Source organism: Coregonus lavaretus (genome assembly GCF_964263955.1).
Source record: "Coregonus lavaretus genome assembly, chromosome: 4".
In the NCBI taxonomy this organism is placed as follows: domain Eukaryota; kingdom Metazoa; phylum Chordata; class Actinopteri; order Salmoniformes; family Salmonidae; genus Coregonus; species Coregonus lavaretus.
This window is the reverse complement of record NC_139991.1, coordinates 27,118,441-27,135,484: the sequence shown is the minus strand read 5'-3', so window position 1 is coordinate 27,135,484 and position 17,044 is coordinate 27,118,441. Positions and strand designations below refer to the sequence as shown.

General features: G+C 42.0%; 1 protein-coding gene across 1 annotated transcript in view; it reads right to left on the bottom strand.

Moving 5' to 3' along the window:
• Window positions 1-2,203: 2,203 nt before the first annotated feature.
• LOC311127177 (calcium/calmodulin-dependent protein kinase type IV-like) overlaps window positions 2,204-17,044 on the bottom strand; it is a gene marked incomplete at its 5' end in the record, with an annotated part of 40,477 nt that continues 25,636 nt past the window's right edge. Inside the window, 10 exons of the mRNA XM_084158957.1 lie at window positions 2,204-3,064; window positions 3,838-3,990; window positions 4,887-5,013; window positions 5,651-5,726; window positions 6,064-6,138; window positions 6,401-6,491; window positions 10,248-10,320; window positions 10,448-10,530; window positions 10,637-10,699; window positions 10,796-10,874. Coding sequence (XP_084015083.1) covers window positions 2,894-3,064; window positions 3,838-3,990; window positions 4,887-5,013; window positions 5,651-5,726; window positions 6,064-6,138; window positions 6,401-6,491; window positions 10,248-10,320; window positions 10,448-10,530; window positions 10,637-10,699; window positions 10,796-10,874 — 991 coding nt within the window. The 3' untranslated portion in view covers window positions 2,204-2,893. The remainder of the gene's footprint in view (window positions 3,065-3,837; window positions 3,991-4,886; window positions 5,014-5,650; window positions 5,727-6,063; window positions 6,139-6,400; window positions 6,492-10,247; window positions 10,321-10,447; window positions 10,531-10,636; window positions 10,700-10,795; window positions 10,875-17,044) is intronic.

Sequence of the window (17,044 nt, the reverse complement as noted above, 5' to 3'; positions counted from 1 at the left end):
TCACTCTTTCTCCACATCGACCTGTTACATTGGTGGCAGCAGTGGGATGGCCTTTGGCGGAGCTTACCAGTTTGCATTTAGGGCTTGGTGCAAATGCAAGGACGCTTCGAGAAAAAGGGGTAATTCTGTAGCATGGCGTAGCTATGTGAGAATACTACTGCCTCTGCCCTCGAGGCCAGGGCTTTTGTGGAGCAGGGAGTAGTGCTCTCACCTTTGCACCACAGTATCCATGGATCCCTCTTACAGCTCACTCTCTCTCCACATTGACCTGTTACATACATTATACTTACACAACCATAGACATTGGTCAGTATAGGGGCATCCTCCAGTACTGGGCAATGGAGACCCATACCACCCCGCCTAATTCATCTACAATGAATCGGAAACACTGGAAATGGTAGGTCAATAAAACAATATGTTAAGGATACTGCCATCATTCTTTACTTGATAACCATTTGTTCAAAAAGTACATAAGCTGTCAGATATACAAAACTGCTCAAACATATAACTTCATAAAGTTTTATTTTTTTTATCCTGCAGTCCATACCAAATCAATCCTAATGGTAACCATTTTAAGACCACATTGAATGATTAAATGTTCCCTTGAGCATATAAAATGAAAATCAAGTTGACGTCTTGGAGCCTTCAGAAGGCCTCTAATACTTCACTGTTTAACACAGATTACATCTGTCATGTGATGTCAGTCAACTATAGGGCATTTTTACAGACAACCGCAGCAGTTCAATTCAACATTCCTACATGCAAAAGGACAACCCTTGTTGAATATATTTCATATATTATCCACAACATTCCTTTATACTGCAGACAAAAGCATGCTAAAATTCAATGCACAGCCAACCTTTTTCTTTGTAGATAAAAAAAAAAAAAACATTCTACTACAAGGCATGTCAGTTAATGGATTAATGAGAGATAAATATTTGCACGAAGAAAACAGCCTCCTCTTCCATTGTATATGACAGAGGTAGGATATTATCGAATAAAGCAACAGACTCAACCAATTTTGGCACTGAATATCTACTCGTCCATTTCCCTGCAAATTGTGTATTTGGCAATAAAAAACTGGGGTGCCTTTTCAGGCATACATATTTTGGTATACAAAAGAAAAAAGTTCTTAATGATAAAACAACTCTACGCTATGAAATAACCTCACGTTCCTTGAAAGTTACTTTGAGTACAATCATTGTGCAATTGATTGTTTCTAACTCTTTTCTAATCTAATTCTTAAAGGCTCAATGCAGCCGTTTTTATCTCAATATCAAATCATTTCTGGGTAAAGATTAAGTACCTTACTGTGATTGTTTTCAATTAAAATGGTCAAAAAGAAACAAAAATAGCTTCTTAGCAAGACAATTTGTCAAGCAAGATTTTTGCTAGAACTGTCTGGGAGTGGTTTGAGTGGGGAGGGGAAAACTGAAAACTAGATGTTATTGGCAGAGAGGTTTGTAACTCTTTTATTATTGGCCTATTGACTAATTTACCGCCTGGTGATGTCACCAGGCAGGCCAATACTCCATCCCACCAAAATAGGCTGACATTTCAGGTAGGCTTTTCAAACAGCTCTTACACTAAAATGGCATTATTATAATTTTCACAATTTCACAGTATTATTCCAACCTCATAGTGTGGAAATATATATAAAATACAGCAAAGTCACGTTTTTGACTGCACTGGGCCTAATCTCCTGAGTGGCGCAGTGGTCTAAGGCACTGCATCGCAGTGCTAACTGTGCCACTAGATCCTGGTTCGAATCCAGGCTCTGTCGCAGCCGGCCGTGACCGGGAGACTCATGGGCGGCGCACAATTGGCCCAACGTCGTCCAGAGTAGGGGAGGGAATGGCCGGCAGGGGTGTAGCTCAGTTGATAGAGCATGGCGTTTGCAACGCCAGGGTTGTGGGTTCGATTCCCATGGGGGGCCAGTATAAAAAAAAAAAAATGTATTCACTAACTGTAAGTCGCTCTGGATAAGAGCGTCTGCTAAATGACTAAAATGTAAATGTAAAATGTAGGTGACATCACCAGGCGGAAAATTAGTTAATAGACCAATAAGAGAGTTCCAAACCTCTCTGCCAATAACAGCTAGTTTTCAGTTTTCCCCTCCCCACTCAGACCGCTCCCAGACAGTCCTAGCAAAATTCTTGCTTGAGAAATTGGTCTTTGCTAAGAAGCTATTTTTGTTTCTTTTGACCATTTTAATTTAAAACAATCACAGTAAGGTACTTAATTGTTACCCAGAAATTATTTGATATTCTGATAAAAACGGGTGCATTGGACCTTTAACAAGATATTAAATATTTCTTACAAAAGGAGTGTAAAACACAGATAATAAGATACAATAAGGCATTCTCCTTAGAAGTTGTAATAAAGGTTCAGTTTATGACCATCTGAAAAATGTGTCCAACCCGTTCTCCAAACAGATACTGTAGGCTTACTCAACCAGTATTGCAAATCGATTCTCCAGTCTATATTATATTCTGCCACCAAAGTAGCATGATGATTACCATCGTTATGAATTAATTTATAAACAGGCAAATTAATACTGTGAACACTTGGACGTCATTTTGCAGTTATGACATGGTATAATGGAATAGATCAACCATCCAGTGAAGCTACTTGTTGTGTGAGTTATGAAATGGGCATGCACAGTCGTAAACTCTGATTTCACATGTACTTAAAATACTTGTAGGCATGTTCTTGCAATGTGCCAAGTCAATATGGTTGTACATTGTTTAATAAATCAGTCACATGCAATAAAGCCAGGCAGAGTATCCCCAGTATAGGTGAGACCATATGGTTCCTCTCAGAAACTTCACAGTCCAACAGGAGGGTAGAATGGCTTCACAGGGTGACATGCAACAACAGAGGAGATCCACAGTTAGGATCCCTCCTGGATCTGTGACTGTGACTGATCATTCCATGGCTGCTCCTCTTGTGCCCCTTTCTGATTGGTGGAGTTGTTGCAGTTGCTGTTCTTGCTGTTGTCAGCGTTGCCGTGACTGCCAGCGCTGCCCAATCGTGACGAGGCCACCACGGCCTTTACTGCAGCCTGTCACCAAACACACAGTACACAGTATATCATTCATTGACATAGTTTATGATTAATGTGCAGGCCCACTCTGACTATGCAGATAAATCAAAGGATTATAGCAATCAGGTACACTGAGTATACAAAACATTAAGAACACCTGCTCTTTCCATGACATTGACTGATGAGGTGAATCCAGGTGAAAACTATTATCCCTTACTGATGTCACTTGTTAAATCCACTTCAATCAGTGTAGATGAATGGGAGGAGAGGTTAAAGAAGGATTTTTAAGCCTTGATACAATTGAGACATGAATTGTGTATGTGCTATTCAGAGGGCGAATGAGCAAGACAAAATATTTAAGTGCCTTTGAACGGGGTATGGTAGTAGGTGCCAGGAGCACCGGTTTGTGTCAAGTACTGAAACACTGCTGGGTTTTTCACGCTCAACAGTTTCCCGTGTGTATCAAGAATGGTCCACCACCCAAAGGACATCCAGCCAACTTGACACAACTGGAGTCAACATGGACCAGCATCCCTGTGGAACGCTTTCGACACCTTGTAGAATCCATGCCCCAACGAATTGAGGCTGTTTTGAGGGCAAAGGGGGGGTGCAACTAAATATTAGGAAGGTGTTCCTAATGTTTGTTATACTCAGTATATGTTTGTTTCTGCTTGCATTCCAAACACATTCAATCAAAGGATATTGACACAAGCACACAATCATTACTTTTACTACTTGCCCTCAACTACTGTACAAAAAAAACAATTGAGAGACTTTGTTTTTGTACCTACCTTGAGTTTTCGGCGTGCATTGAACTCCTGCAGTTTCTTCTGAGCAGTGTCCATATGGGCTGAGTTAACTGCCTTCCCAGTCACCCAGGGGTGCTGCAGCGCTTGCAAGGTCGTCAGCCGCTTCTTTGGATCCTGGACAATCAGCTTTCTCACCTACAGGACAGCAGCACATATAGTAGCATATGGTTAGTAACTGGGTCACTGAGACTGTGAGTCTGAATTCATTATTTGCTTGAATGCTGTTTATGCAGGTTTTTGTCCCCATAACAAGTCAACCCAGTTCATAATGTGGAGATAAAATACAGAAATACAGTAGGAGATGGATGTAGTCTAGTCACTCTCCTTTTTATATTATTTTATAATCAGACACACCTATATGGACACACTCCCACTGACCTTTCAGCTGGGAAACAGTTCACCTGACCCAATGCTACAAAGCAGCATGCAACCATATGTCTAATCAATAGCGGAGGTTCATAAAGATGGCGGTCCATGCACTTACCACAAATTCCTTGTTTTGCTAAGTTCACCTTATTGTACATTGCTCTCAGTTATTCTTTTTTTGTATGGTTATTAGCAGAGTATACATGATCCCAATTTTAGCTTCAAGACGCCTGCAATTTGAAAAAAAAAGAAAACGTAGATTGTGCTGATTTATTGGCACATTGAACCATATCGCGCGCCTTAGTTTAAAAACTCAGTGTGGATAGTACTAAAACAATTATGTCAATGTCATATCTGAATTCTGCCATCTTTATGCACGTTCACCATTGTTTAACCCATGATCTAACCAATTGGATGCTAAAGTGCAGGCATAAAAGCCTGCAGGGCATTCCGGAAGTACAGCACACTATGTTTTTTTCAGAAGCCAAGCCTGTAGTCTACAGGGCAAGAAGAGAACCCTCATGCTGGTTAGGTTTGCATTCTAGGTTTGCATTCTCCACCAATTACTGATTTATCAATCAGGCCTAAGTACCAGGGGGAAATGTCAGCCCGGCAGCGGAACTGTGGTAACCTCGGGACCCCTGGTAACAATAAATAAAACTCACCAGGTCCTTGGCATTGAGGGACACATTGTCCCACCAGGGGGAGACAAACTCATATTCACAGTTGAGGATCCTCTTGAACATGTACTGGTCCCCTCTATCATCGAAGAACGGTTCAAAGCCACATAGCCTGTCAGAGGGAGGATGAAAAATGAGGCATACATCAACCATAGACAGCTCCTGTCTATTGATTCACTGGCTGGCACAGTCTGACAGGCTCTGACAGCCGCAGGATCCTGAGCTACAACTCTATTGGACATCCAATCCTCCTCGCACTAAGGCTTGCCTTTAAATATTGGATAAAATAATAAGAAACTCACACACTCTCTTTTTCTCCCAGATTGATGTGCCTTCAGAATATGTTATTTTTACAGTTTAATATTCGTTAACTAGTGTCTGTATACCACTGTGCTTCTTCTGAATGCTGTTGCTTGCAGTTGCACTACCATTTCCTGGCTTGCTGTATAATGGTGAACTCACACCCACATACTATGTATACCAATCAGTATGTGAGAAAGAAACAACACTCAGATGCTCTAAAACAGGATTGCACCAACACCCTTGATTCAGAAACCAAAATGGCCTAAAAATACAATTAAAAACGGTCTGTACTTCCTCTTATCAAATAAAGAACACAAATTATTGATGCATTTTGTTGTTGTTGCTGCTAACAAATGAACAAAACTGTTGGGTGTCAAAATGAACTGGTCTTTTCAATGACGTGATTCGGGGTTCCAGTAAACTTTTGAGGGGCTGGTGTCACTTACAAGATGTATGTGATAACTCCCACTGACCACATGTCAACCTCAGGTCCATAAGCACATCCTCGCAGGATCTCTGGGGCTGGAGGGAGGCGGAGAGGGAGGGAGGGAGGGAAGGAAAAGAGAAGCGCAGGATGGAGGGGGAAAATGAGATGCAACTCATGGGGAGGGAGAGAGACAGAGATGAAAACAGAGTAAAGAATTCATACTCACTAATTACTTATCGAAGGAAGAACCTACTATGTAGTATGTGGATAAATATTACAATATACAGTACACCCTATCCTCAGGGTACTAATCTCTGCCAGGTAAAGCATGCATGACCAAAACAACAACAATCTGCTATGTCTGAAATGGCAATGTCTATTATTTTGTTCCAAGTCAATGAAATAGCATCACAGTAATGGGTTACAACTCACCACAGTATCCTGGTGTACCACAAACTGTCTTCATTGTGACCTGATCATCAATGATCTTTGACAGTCCAAAATCAGCTGCAAAATGAAATAGAGCTATATTAGAGATTTGCCTATTTATCTGGTATTAGAATAAAATAGTAGAATATAATAAAATAGAATAGAATATCGGTACAATAGAATGGAAAAGAATAGAAAAGAATAGAATAGAATTGTTGGCATTGATTCCCCAATTATCTCAGTTCTGTATCTGATAGCACGACAGAGTCTGTTCAGGCTCAATGGATGTTCTTTGGGATAATCGTAGTGAATCCCACAGTGTATTGAGTAACGCACCCACCTATTTTGAGGGGAGCATCTGGTGCTGAGGTGGCATATAGGAGGTTCTCGGGTTTCAGGTCTCGGTGCACAACACCGTTCTCATGCAGGTACTGCCCAAAGACACAAGACAACAGCATAGTTTGGACACACCTACTCATTCAAGGGTTTTTCTTTATTTTTACTATTTTCTACATTGTAGAATAATAGTGAAGACATCAAAACTATGAAATAACACATATGGAATAATGTAGTAACCAATAAAGTGTTAAACAAATCAAAAAATATTTTATATTTGAGATTCTTCAAATAGCCACCGTTTGCCTTGATGACAGCTTTGCACACTCTTGGCATTCTCTCAACCAGCTTCACCTGGAATGCTTTTCCAACCGTCTTGAAGGAGTTCCCAAATATGCTTGAAGGAGTTCCCAAAAAATGGTGAATAGGCCGTCCGACTCATCCCAAACCATCTCAATTGGGTTGAGGTCGGGGGATTGTGGAGGCCAGGTCATCTGACGCAGCACTCCATCACTCTCCTTGGTAAAATAGCCCTTACACAGCCTGGAGGTGTGTTGGGTCATTGTCCTGTTGAAAAACAAATGATAGTCCTACTAAGCCCAAACCAGATGGGATGGCGTATCGCTGCAGAATGCTGTGGTAGCCATGCTGGTTAAGTGTGCCTTGAATTCTAAATAAATCACAGACATTGTCACCAGCAAAGCACCCCCACACCATAACACATTTAAATTTAAATTTTAGTCATTTAGCAGACGCTCTTATCCAGAGCGACTTACAGTTAGTGAGTGCATACATTAGTGCACCTCCATGCTTTACGTTGGGAACTACACATGCGGAGATCATCCGTTCACCCACACAGCGTCTCACAAAGCCACGGCGGTTGGAACCAAAAATCACCAATTTGGACTCCAGACCAAAGGACAAATTTCCACCGGTCTAATGTTCCTTGCTCGTGTTTCTTGGCCCAAGCAGGTCTCTTCTTATTATTGGTGTCCTTTAATGATGGTTTCTTTGCAGCAATTCGACCATGAAGGCCTGATTCACACAGTCTCCTCTGAACAGTTGATGTTGAGATGTGCCTGTGACTTCAACTCTGTGAATCATTTATTTGGGCTGCAATTTCTGAGGCTGGTAACTCCAATGAACTTATCCTCTTCAGCAGAGGTAACTCTGGGTCTTCCATTCCTGTGGCGGTCTTCATGAGAGCCAGTTTCATTATAGCGCTTGATGGTTCCTGCGACTGCACTTGAAGAAACTTTCAAAGTTCTTGAAATGTTCCGTATTGACTGACCTTCATGTCTTAAAGTAATGATGGATTGTCGTTTCTCTTTGCTTATTTGAGCTGTTCTTGCCATAATATGGACTTGATCTTTTACCAAATAGGGCTATCTTCTGTATACCCCCCCTACCTTGTCACAACACAACTGATTGGCTCAAATGCATTAAGAAGGAAATAAATTCTACAAACTAACTTTTAAGAAGGCACACCTGTTAATTGAAATGCATTCCAGGTGACTACCTCATGAAGCTGGTTGAGAGAATGCCAAGAGTGTGCAAAGCTGTCATCAAGGCAAAGGGTGGCTATTTGAAGAATCTCAAATATAAAATATATTTGGATTTGTTTAATACTTTTTTGGTTACTACATGATTCCATATGTGTTATTTCATAGTTTTGATGTCTTCACTATTATTCTACAATGTAAAAAATAGTCAAAATAAAGAAAAACCCTTGAATGAGTAGGTGTGTCCAAACTTTTGACTGGTAGTGTATCGTGTTATTGATCTGTCTGGTGGTGAGTATGGAGCTGGACTGTTGGGGATTTTGGGCGGTGCCTCCTCCCACAATTCGTTTTCTACACAGAACCATAACATTCCTGCATTATAGTGCACTGTTAAAAATGTATAAACAAAATGCAAAGTTTAACTATCTTTCACAACCTCTTTCTTATCATTGCCAGCTGTGTATTACACCATAAAACAATGTGTTATGATACTGTGTACTGGATGTAAGCATGTTTTAAACTGTTTTGGGGTTCAGTGAGGACTTTCACCTGTGTTACCACAGTAACTCATCAAACAAGGCAGCGTGGGCCATAGAAGTCTGTCCAGTTACAGAAAACAGCAGCACAAGGCAGCTACCTTGATAACGCTGGTCATTGAAAAGACAAAGGTGGGATTTGAGTGAGGGAAAGCAATGCGTTCTCAGACTTTGTAGTGTTATGATTATAGACCTCCTCTGACAAATCTATGGCTCACTGTCTTGATAATGATATCTGTTTGTAAAGCAACCTATTGCATAACTTTATATAATCTGCACACTGTGGGTGGGTGTATATCCAAATCTCTAGTTTCTTATGTAAACCCTTAACATCAAGCTGTTAAAGAAAACCACATTCCTTTCCACTGGCACTGACATTAAATTTATAAGCATCAAGGTTCGCACTGAATGAGCTACCCTTATTAAGCAACAAAACAGACATATTTTCTGCTTGGGAATGGCTGAGTTGAATAGACCTTGTTCACAGTGAACAAAGGCATCATTTTCTCCCCACACTATGTATTGTGACCCCCTCCGGTGTAATCTCTCTATGATGTCAGAGGGGAATTCTCTTCTCCTGCACGAAGCTGACACAGATAAGGTGTCCTCTCTCATCCGACGCGTGGTGTGTGGGAGGGAGGGAATAAGGGAAGGAGAAGCGAAGACAGTAGCCCCCACCACACACACCGCACACATCCCAGGCCTCCCACGGCTGCCATAGCACCACACAAAAAAAACTATTCTGGCCAATAAGCCATCGTACAGCACTGTAACCCAACAACACAGCTGTGTATTCTCATTGACTGTGGTGCTCTTCCGCCAGAGAAAGTAAAGTAGGCCTACCTGAGAGGTGGGCTAGCTGATGTATTTGGCCAATGAGGGAAATATTATTTTGAGATGCATAGGCTCTCAATGTTACATCTCAAAATCAAGAGCATTAGCCTAATACCGTCTTTTGACATAGTAAAAAAATTAATAATAATAATCTCTGGATTCTCCGTTATCACAGCATAAGATGTGTCCAAAATAATCAACACATTGTGATACTAAGATAACACAAAATGAGTTGCCTACAATAAAGGAATCTGTCACAAACAGAGTGTAGTGAGTCAGTGAGATTGACGGGACATGAGGCTACCACGATGCTCCACTAGCACGTTAGCTAGATATCCAGAAGGCTTTCATCATGTAACACAGACCACAGAACTGCTGTCTTTGAAGTGTACACTGTAAATAAATCACTCCAAATCAACAAGGAACAAACGCTTTCTCAGCACTTGCTCAACAACACAAGGAAACTTCAAAAGGATCTGGAGGCTTCAGAAATCCCTGTTCTTCTCTCCTGAGTCGACCCGTTGGGAAAACAGCAGCTGTTGCATCATGTAGACTGACTACAACACCAAGACCTAGGCAGATTTCAATGTGTTAAAAATTCCCTCTCTGTCTTACTATTTCATCTCCTTGGCAACATCAATCTGTTGCTAACTGAGGATCATGGAAGGAGATCTCTTACAAGACACTAACAAGTTAATGCCTGTTCAACATATGACATATGGTTCAGTCCATGTGGAGAAGATGTCAAAGATAGCTCAGTGAGAGACACACCCTTGGTCATGTGATAGCTCAATGAAGTGAACTTGAACCGTGTCCACTGTTGAAAAAGCTTTCTATAAATGCCCTTTTGTTCTTTACAATGTATAGATAAGGAGACAGGCGGAGTGAACGTGTGATGATTTTACAGTATGTCAAAGAGTTTGCTAGACATTTATTGGCCTACTTTTTGACAGGTGTCAGAGGAAGGAAGTCAACTCACTGCAACGGCTTCTAATACTTGTTTGACAGCATCAGCAGCATCCCGCTCAGTGTAGAAGCCCTTTTCCACAACCCTGAGAGAATAACACGTGTTGTGATTATTGTAACAGAGGAAATGTACAGAGAGTATGTGTGTATGTGTGTGTGTGTTTTTGTGTGTGTGTGTGTGTGTGTGTGTGACCATTAGGGCAGTTAACTAACCTATCAAATAGTTCTCCTCCAGTCACAAGCTCTAAGACCAGACTGATCTCTGATGGGGTCTCAAATATCTCTTTTAGTTTGATCTGAAAGAAGTAAAGCAAAACAAACATAAATTCAGCATTAATAAAAAAAATAACAACAATCGTTCATTCTATGCAAGGACAGCACAAAAGTGTGTAGAACACTCACAATGTTTGGGTGAGAGAGTCGAAGTAGAACACCTATCTCTGTCCTAACTATCTTCTTGTCCACCTGCAGGAACAAAATAAAACTGTGTTAAGGAAGGAAATTTAGCCTGTTGTAGTCTCTGGGTAAAATGACTACACTAAGACTCCAGTGAGAACTTACTGTTTTCTTCAGCGTTTTCACCGCAAACGGCTTCTGTGTTCCCTTCTGTCGACATCTGCACACCACGGATGTCGCTCCCCTAAATGCAGAGGGAATACACAGTTAAGATACAAGAACAACTGTCAAGTGGGTAGGGACAAATTGTGCAAACAGCGCAAGACACTGAATCCCAGGAAATGGTGAATAGGCTTTGATGAGGTTCTTCTTTACTTCCATTATGGCTGCGAACAGTGCCTAGAGTGGTTGTCTGAATCTTAAGTGGGCAATTCTCCCAAAGAAATTCAACGCTGTATTTTCTCTGTACTGACACGTTCAAATCTGAGCGCTAGGTAGACATATTCCACCACAATCCCATAGGCCTATAAATTATAACAGTAGTAGGCAAACATGGAGATTAGGCCTATATTCCTTCAGGATTTAAGCATTTTTACATTGTCATGTGTTCAGTTGAAATGGGTCAGCAGTTTGGTCACCTGGGCCACTGGCTCGGGGTCATTAATTATGTTTCCTTTGTAATTAAAAGCCCTGGGCCTGTCAGAGTAGGAGTGCTGAATACGTTTATATGGACAGGGGAGGACCTGATCCTAGATCAGCACTCCTACTCTGAGACGCTTGGTTCAAATGGCGCCGGAGAAGATGGCTGCCGTTTTACAGCCCTCTAACCAATTGTACTATTATGTGTGTTTTTCCGCGTTATTTGTAATTTATTTTGTACATAATGTTTCTGCCATCGTCTCTTATAACCAAAAAGAGCTTCTGGATATCAGGACAGCGATTACTCACCTCGTATTGGACGAATAATTTTTCTTCAACGAGGCGGCCACGAAGGATATCCTACAGACACCCGACAAGGCCCAAATCCCCGTCATTCGCATGAGGAAGAGACAGAGATATCGTGGACGTAGGTCGGGGTGCCTTGTAAGGATCCGACGGCGAGCGGGTAAACTGCCCCTCCCATCAATCCTATTAGCCAATCTTCAATCATTGGAAAATAAATTGGATGACCTAAGATTACGGTTATCCTACCAATGGGACATTAAAAACTGTAATATCTTATGTCTCACCGAGTCGTGGCTGAACGACGACATGGATAACATACAGCTAGCGGGCTATACGCTACATCGGCAGGATAGAACGGCTGACTCCGGTAAGACAAGGGGTGGCGGTCTGTGTATATTTGTAAACAACAGCTGGTGCACAAAATCAAATACTAAAGAAGTCTCGAGGTTTTGCTCGCCTGAGGTAGAGTATCTTATGATAAGCTGTAGACCACACTATTTACCAAGAGAGTTTTCATCTATATTTTTCATAGCTGTCTATTTACCACCACAAACCAATGCTGGCATTAAGATTGCACTGAATGAGCTGTATAAGGCCATAAGTCAACAGGAAAATGCTCATCCAGAGGCAGCGCTGCTAGTGGCCGGGGACTTTAATGCAGGGAAACTTAAATCCGTACTACCTAATTTCTACCAGCATTTTAAATGTGCAACCAGAGGAAAAAAACCTCTAGACCACCTTTACTCCACACACAGAGACACATACAAAGCTCTCCCTCGCCCTCCATTTGGCAAATCTGACCATAACTCTATCCTCCTGATTCCTGCTTATAAGCAAAAACTAAAGCAGGAAGCACCAGTGACTCGGTTAATAAAAAAGTGGTCAGATGACGCAGATGCTAAGCTACAGGACTGTTTTGCTAGCACAGACTGGAACATGTTCCGGGATTCTTCAGATAGCATTGAGGAGTACACCACATCAGTCACTGGCTTCATCAATAAGTGCATCGATGATGTCGTCCCCACAGTGACCGTACGTACATACCCCAACCAGAAGCCATGGATTACAGGAAACATCCGCACTGAGCTAAAGGGTAGAGCTGCCGCTTTCAAGGAGCGGGACTCTAACCCGGACGCTTATAAGAAATCCCGCTATGCCCTCCGATGAACCATCAAACAGGCAAAGAGTCAATACAGGACTAAGATTGAATCGTACTACACCGGCTCTGACGCTCGTCGGATGTGGCAGGGCTTGAAAACTATTACAGACTACAAAGGGAAGCACAGCCGCGAGCTTCCCAGTGACACAAGCCTCCCAGACGAGCTAAACCACTTCCATGCTCGCTTCGAGGCAAGCAACACTGAAGCATGCATGAGGGCACCAGCTGTTCCGGATGACTATGTGATCACGCTCTCCGTAGACGGATTACCAGGACGTGTACTCCGAGCATGTGCTGACCAAGTGGCAAGTGTCTTCACTGACATTTTCAACATGTCCCTGAGTGAGTCTGTAATACCAACATGTTTCAAGCAGACCACCATAGTCCCCGTGCCCAAGGACACTAAGATAACCTGCCTAAATGACAAATGACTACCGACCCATAGCACTCACATCTGTAGCCATGAAGTGCTTTGAAAGGCTGGGCATGGCTCACATCAACACCATTATCCCAGAAACCCTAGACCCACTCCAATTTGCATACCGCCCCAACAGATCCACAGATGATGCAATCTCTATTGCACTCCACACTGCCCTTTCCCACCTGGACTCCCTGTTCACCCATGACTGCATGGCCAGGCACGACTCCAACACCATCATTAAGTTTGCCGACGACACAACAGTGGTAGGCCTGATCACCGACAACGATGAGACAGCCTATAGGGAGGAGGTCAGAGACCTAGCCATGTGGTGCCAGGATAACAACCTCTCCCTCAACGTGACCAAGACAAAGGAGATGATTGTGGACTAGGGGCTGTAGTGGAACAGGTTGAGAGCTTCAAGTTCCTTGGTGTCCACATCACCAACGAACTATCATGGTCCAAACACACCAAGACAGTCGTGAAGAGGGCACGACAAAGCCTATTCCCCCTCAGGAGACTGAAAAGATTCGGCATGGGTCCTCAGAGCCTCAAAAGATACAGCTGCACCATCGAGAGCATCCTCACTGGTTGCATCACCGCCAGGTATGGCAACTGCTTGGTCTCCGACCGCAAGACACTACAGAGGGTAGTGCGTACGGCCCAGTACATCACTGGGGCCAAGCTTCCTGCCATCCAGGACCTCTATACCAGGCGGTGTCAGAAGAAGGCCCTCAAAATTGTCAAAGACTCCAGCCACCCTAGTCATAGACTGTTCTCTCTGCTACCGCACGGCAAGCGGTACCGGAGTGCCAAGTCTAGGTCCAAAAGACTTCTCAACAGCTTCTACCCCCAAGCCATAAGACTCCTGAACAGCTAATCATGGCTACCCGGACTATTTGCACTGTTGGTTAAGGGCTGTAAGTAAGCATTTCACTGTAATGTCTGCACCTGTTGTATTCGGCGCATGTGGCCAATCAAATTTGATTTGATTTGATTTGATTTGAAATATGGGCCCTGAGCTACAGAGCCAACTAAAGATCTACTTTTTATTTATTCAACCATAAGTAGTACTGTTAGTTCTGAATAGAACTCCACTTTGCATATGACATCTTTTATAGGTACAACATGACCCTGCTATTGTCAGAGGAGTTGATATGACATTTTAAAGAGAAGATTGCTATAATGGCTCCAAGAAAGCAAGAGGGATACATACTGTTCTGCCTGCAGTATATAGAAAGGTAGGCTATTGGAGTGCCTCCAATGTGCAAAGAAATCAAATTTGGTCGCAAGCTTACAAATTAGTGGGGAGAGGGAAGAGGCAGAGAGGGAGAGAGAGAGAGAGAAAGAGAGAGAGGAAGAGAGAGAGGGATGGAGAGAGAGAGAGAGAGAGAGAGAGAGAGAAAGAGAGAGAGGGATGGAGAGAGGGAGAGAGAGAGAGAGAGAGAGAGATGCAGCTTCTGTGTTCAGAGGAAAGCATCTGGGCTCTCATTAAGTGTCCAGACCCAGATACTCACCATTACACCAGAAATACAGAACACACTTTCTCTTTCTCTCTCTGCCTCTCACTCAAACCTCCTCTCTCTCTTTCTTTCCATCTCCCACACCTTCTCTCCCTCCTCCATCTCTCTCTCTCTCTCTCTCTCTCTCTCTCTCACTTCTCCAAGGCCAGTGGGAAATACCCTCACGGCTGGTCCATGTTAGCAGACATAAGGCAGGCATGACAGCCAGCTCACAGCTTCAAACCAACTACAACAACAGCCAGGAGTCTGAGTAGAGAGAATTCAAGTGAAAAGCTAGACTTGGACTGTACACTATTGATGTGCAATGGAGCTCAGGGGCAAAGGCACAGGCCTATCTGAGCAAATTACACAAATACTTCTCGCTCCTCCTTGGATCCCTCCCTGTAATTTCTACAATGCCTCATTTCATTAAATCATTAAATCTTAATGTCAAACAGAAAAGAGGGATCTATATTCATGAGTTTGCCCTGCTTTCTTCTCTGTGATGTATGAGAGGACGTGTAATGACCACTTTCCTATCCGACATCAAAAAGGCCATTAATTGGCAGAGGAGTAAGAGTTTAAAATACACAGACAGGCCACGATACAATGAAGACCTGAAAATATTATATTAATAAATAGTTAGTGCAGTCTAGGCCTATGTGCCCTCCTTCAAAAAAGAAAGAAAGCTGATTTGACCTGAACAAAGAGACGTATTGCATTTTGATATCCTCCATTTTCCTTATGTAATTGTCTAACAAAATCTGTCTAAATATCTGAGTGAGTTCTTGAATAAACTACCAATTTATTCCATTCATTTATTCATTCATTTTAATCAATGCAATTCTTAATCCACATTATAAATCCACCTCCCAATTCAACTTATCCCTGCATTGTTTCTGTCATCCTTATTCAATGATTTCACACTTGAATTATTTAGCATTGTGTTGAGCCTCTCAACTCTAGGAGAGATAAACTTTATTTCATTCTAAAGTCACTATACACACGGCAGATGAGTCAAGATGCTAGATCGTTTAGCCTCAGAAGCTGACACCCTGAGAATGAAGCTGATTGTTGCTGTCAGTTCTAGAGCTAAGCTCTACAAAGACGGGCAAAAGAGATCTGCATATCAACTAAGCTGTACAGAGATCTGCATATCTCCAGACCCTGGTCTGTCCTGCACTCTGTCCTCACTATAGGAGAACCCTTTTGGGTTCAATGTAAAACTCTCTGTGGAAAGGGTTCTACATGGAATCCAAAAAGGGTTCTTCAAGGGGTTCTTCTATGGGGACAGCCGAGGAACCCTTTTAGGTTGTAGATACCACCTTTTTTTCTAACTGAGCACACACACACACACACACACACAGGGAAATGAGCTACTGCTATCATCAGATTCAGAAAGGCTTTTCTTTGGTAGGGGATTCAATTGTGGGATGATTTAATTAACAGATGGGTCTTCTACATCAAGGCCAGAGAGCTCCATCCCAGATCATCAGAGATGAGTTCCACTAACCGACTAATGGATCATATTCATCATTCTGGAATGGTCATATCCATCCACAGCACCAAGACAAACACCAGAATGGGCTTATTGTGTGCAAATCTGCAAAAGGAAGCTACACTGAAAATAGGACATTTAGTATCAAGCTCATATAGCTTTTCTTATAAACGCTGACATTTAATTTTGCAGCCAAATGCAACAATACTTTAGGTGGGACAATATTGCTTTTAGGAAGGAATAAAAGTAGGCTAAATTGTTTGAAATGTCCATGTTTGTCATACTAATTTACTATGAGGAACAATTCCACAGTAACAGAATTGCGCTGAGACTCAGATCTTTCACTTAAAAATGTATGCCAAACAAAAACAATTTATTTCAAAGTTTAACAAACCATACAACTCTATGCACAAGGACTACCTTTAACAATTTACACTGAGAATCCCTCTGTTTTTTGTGTCCATGTTTTCCAAAAACTATATTTGCTCCGAATTAAGATTCAATGATGTCTGCATAATGAATGGGATTTCAGCGATGACATGACACACTGACTTAAATTGTTTTTTTTTTTTTTTTTTTTTTTTATTTGTTTTTTTTTATGTTTTTTTTTTATGGGGGATGGATCAGCTTAATATTGCAGATAGATTGTATCTTCTATCAATGTAATTGTCTGCATCACTTCCAATCCCCCATGTTTTATTTATTTTTTATATATATATTCCCCTTTATTACTTTTCAACCCCACCATCCTTTCCCTACTTGGAGTAAATTAGTGAACAACAACGCCCAGGCCTCTACTTCCGGTCTATACTTACTATCTACACCTTATGGACAGAGTTAATTTTACAATAATTCTATATCTATATATACAGTGGGGGAAAAAAGTATTTAG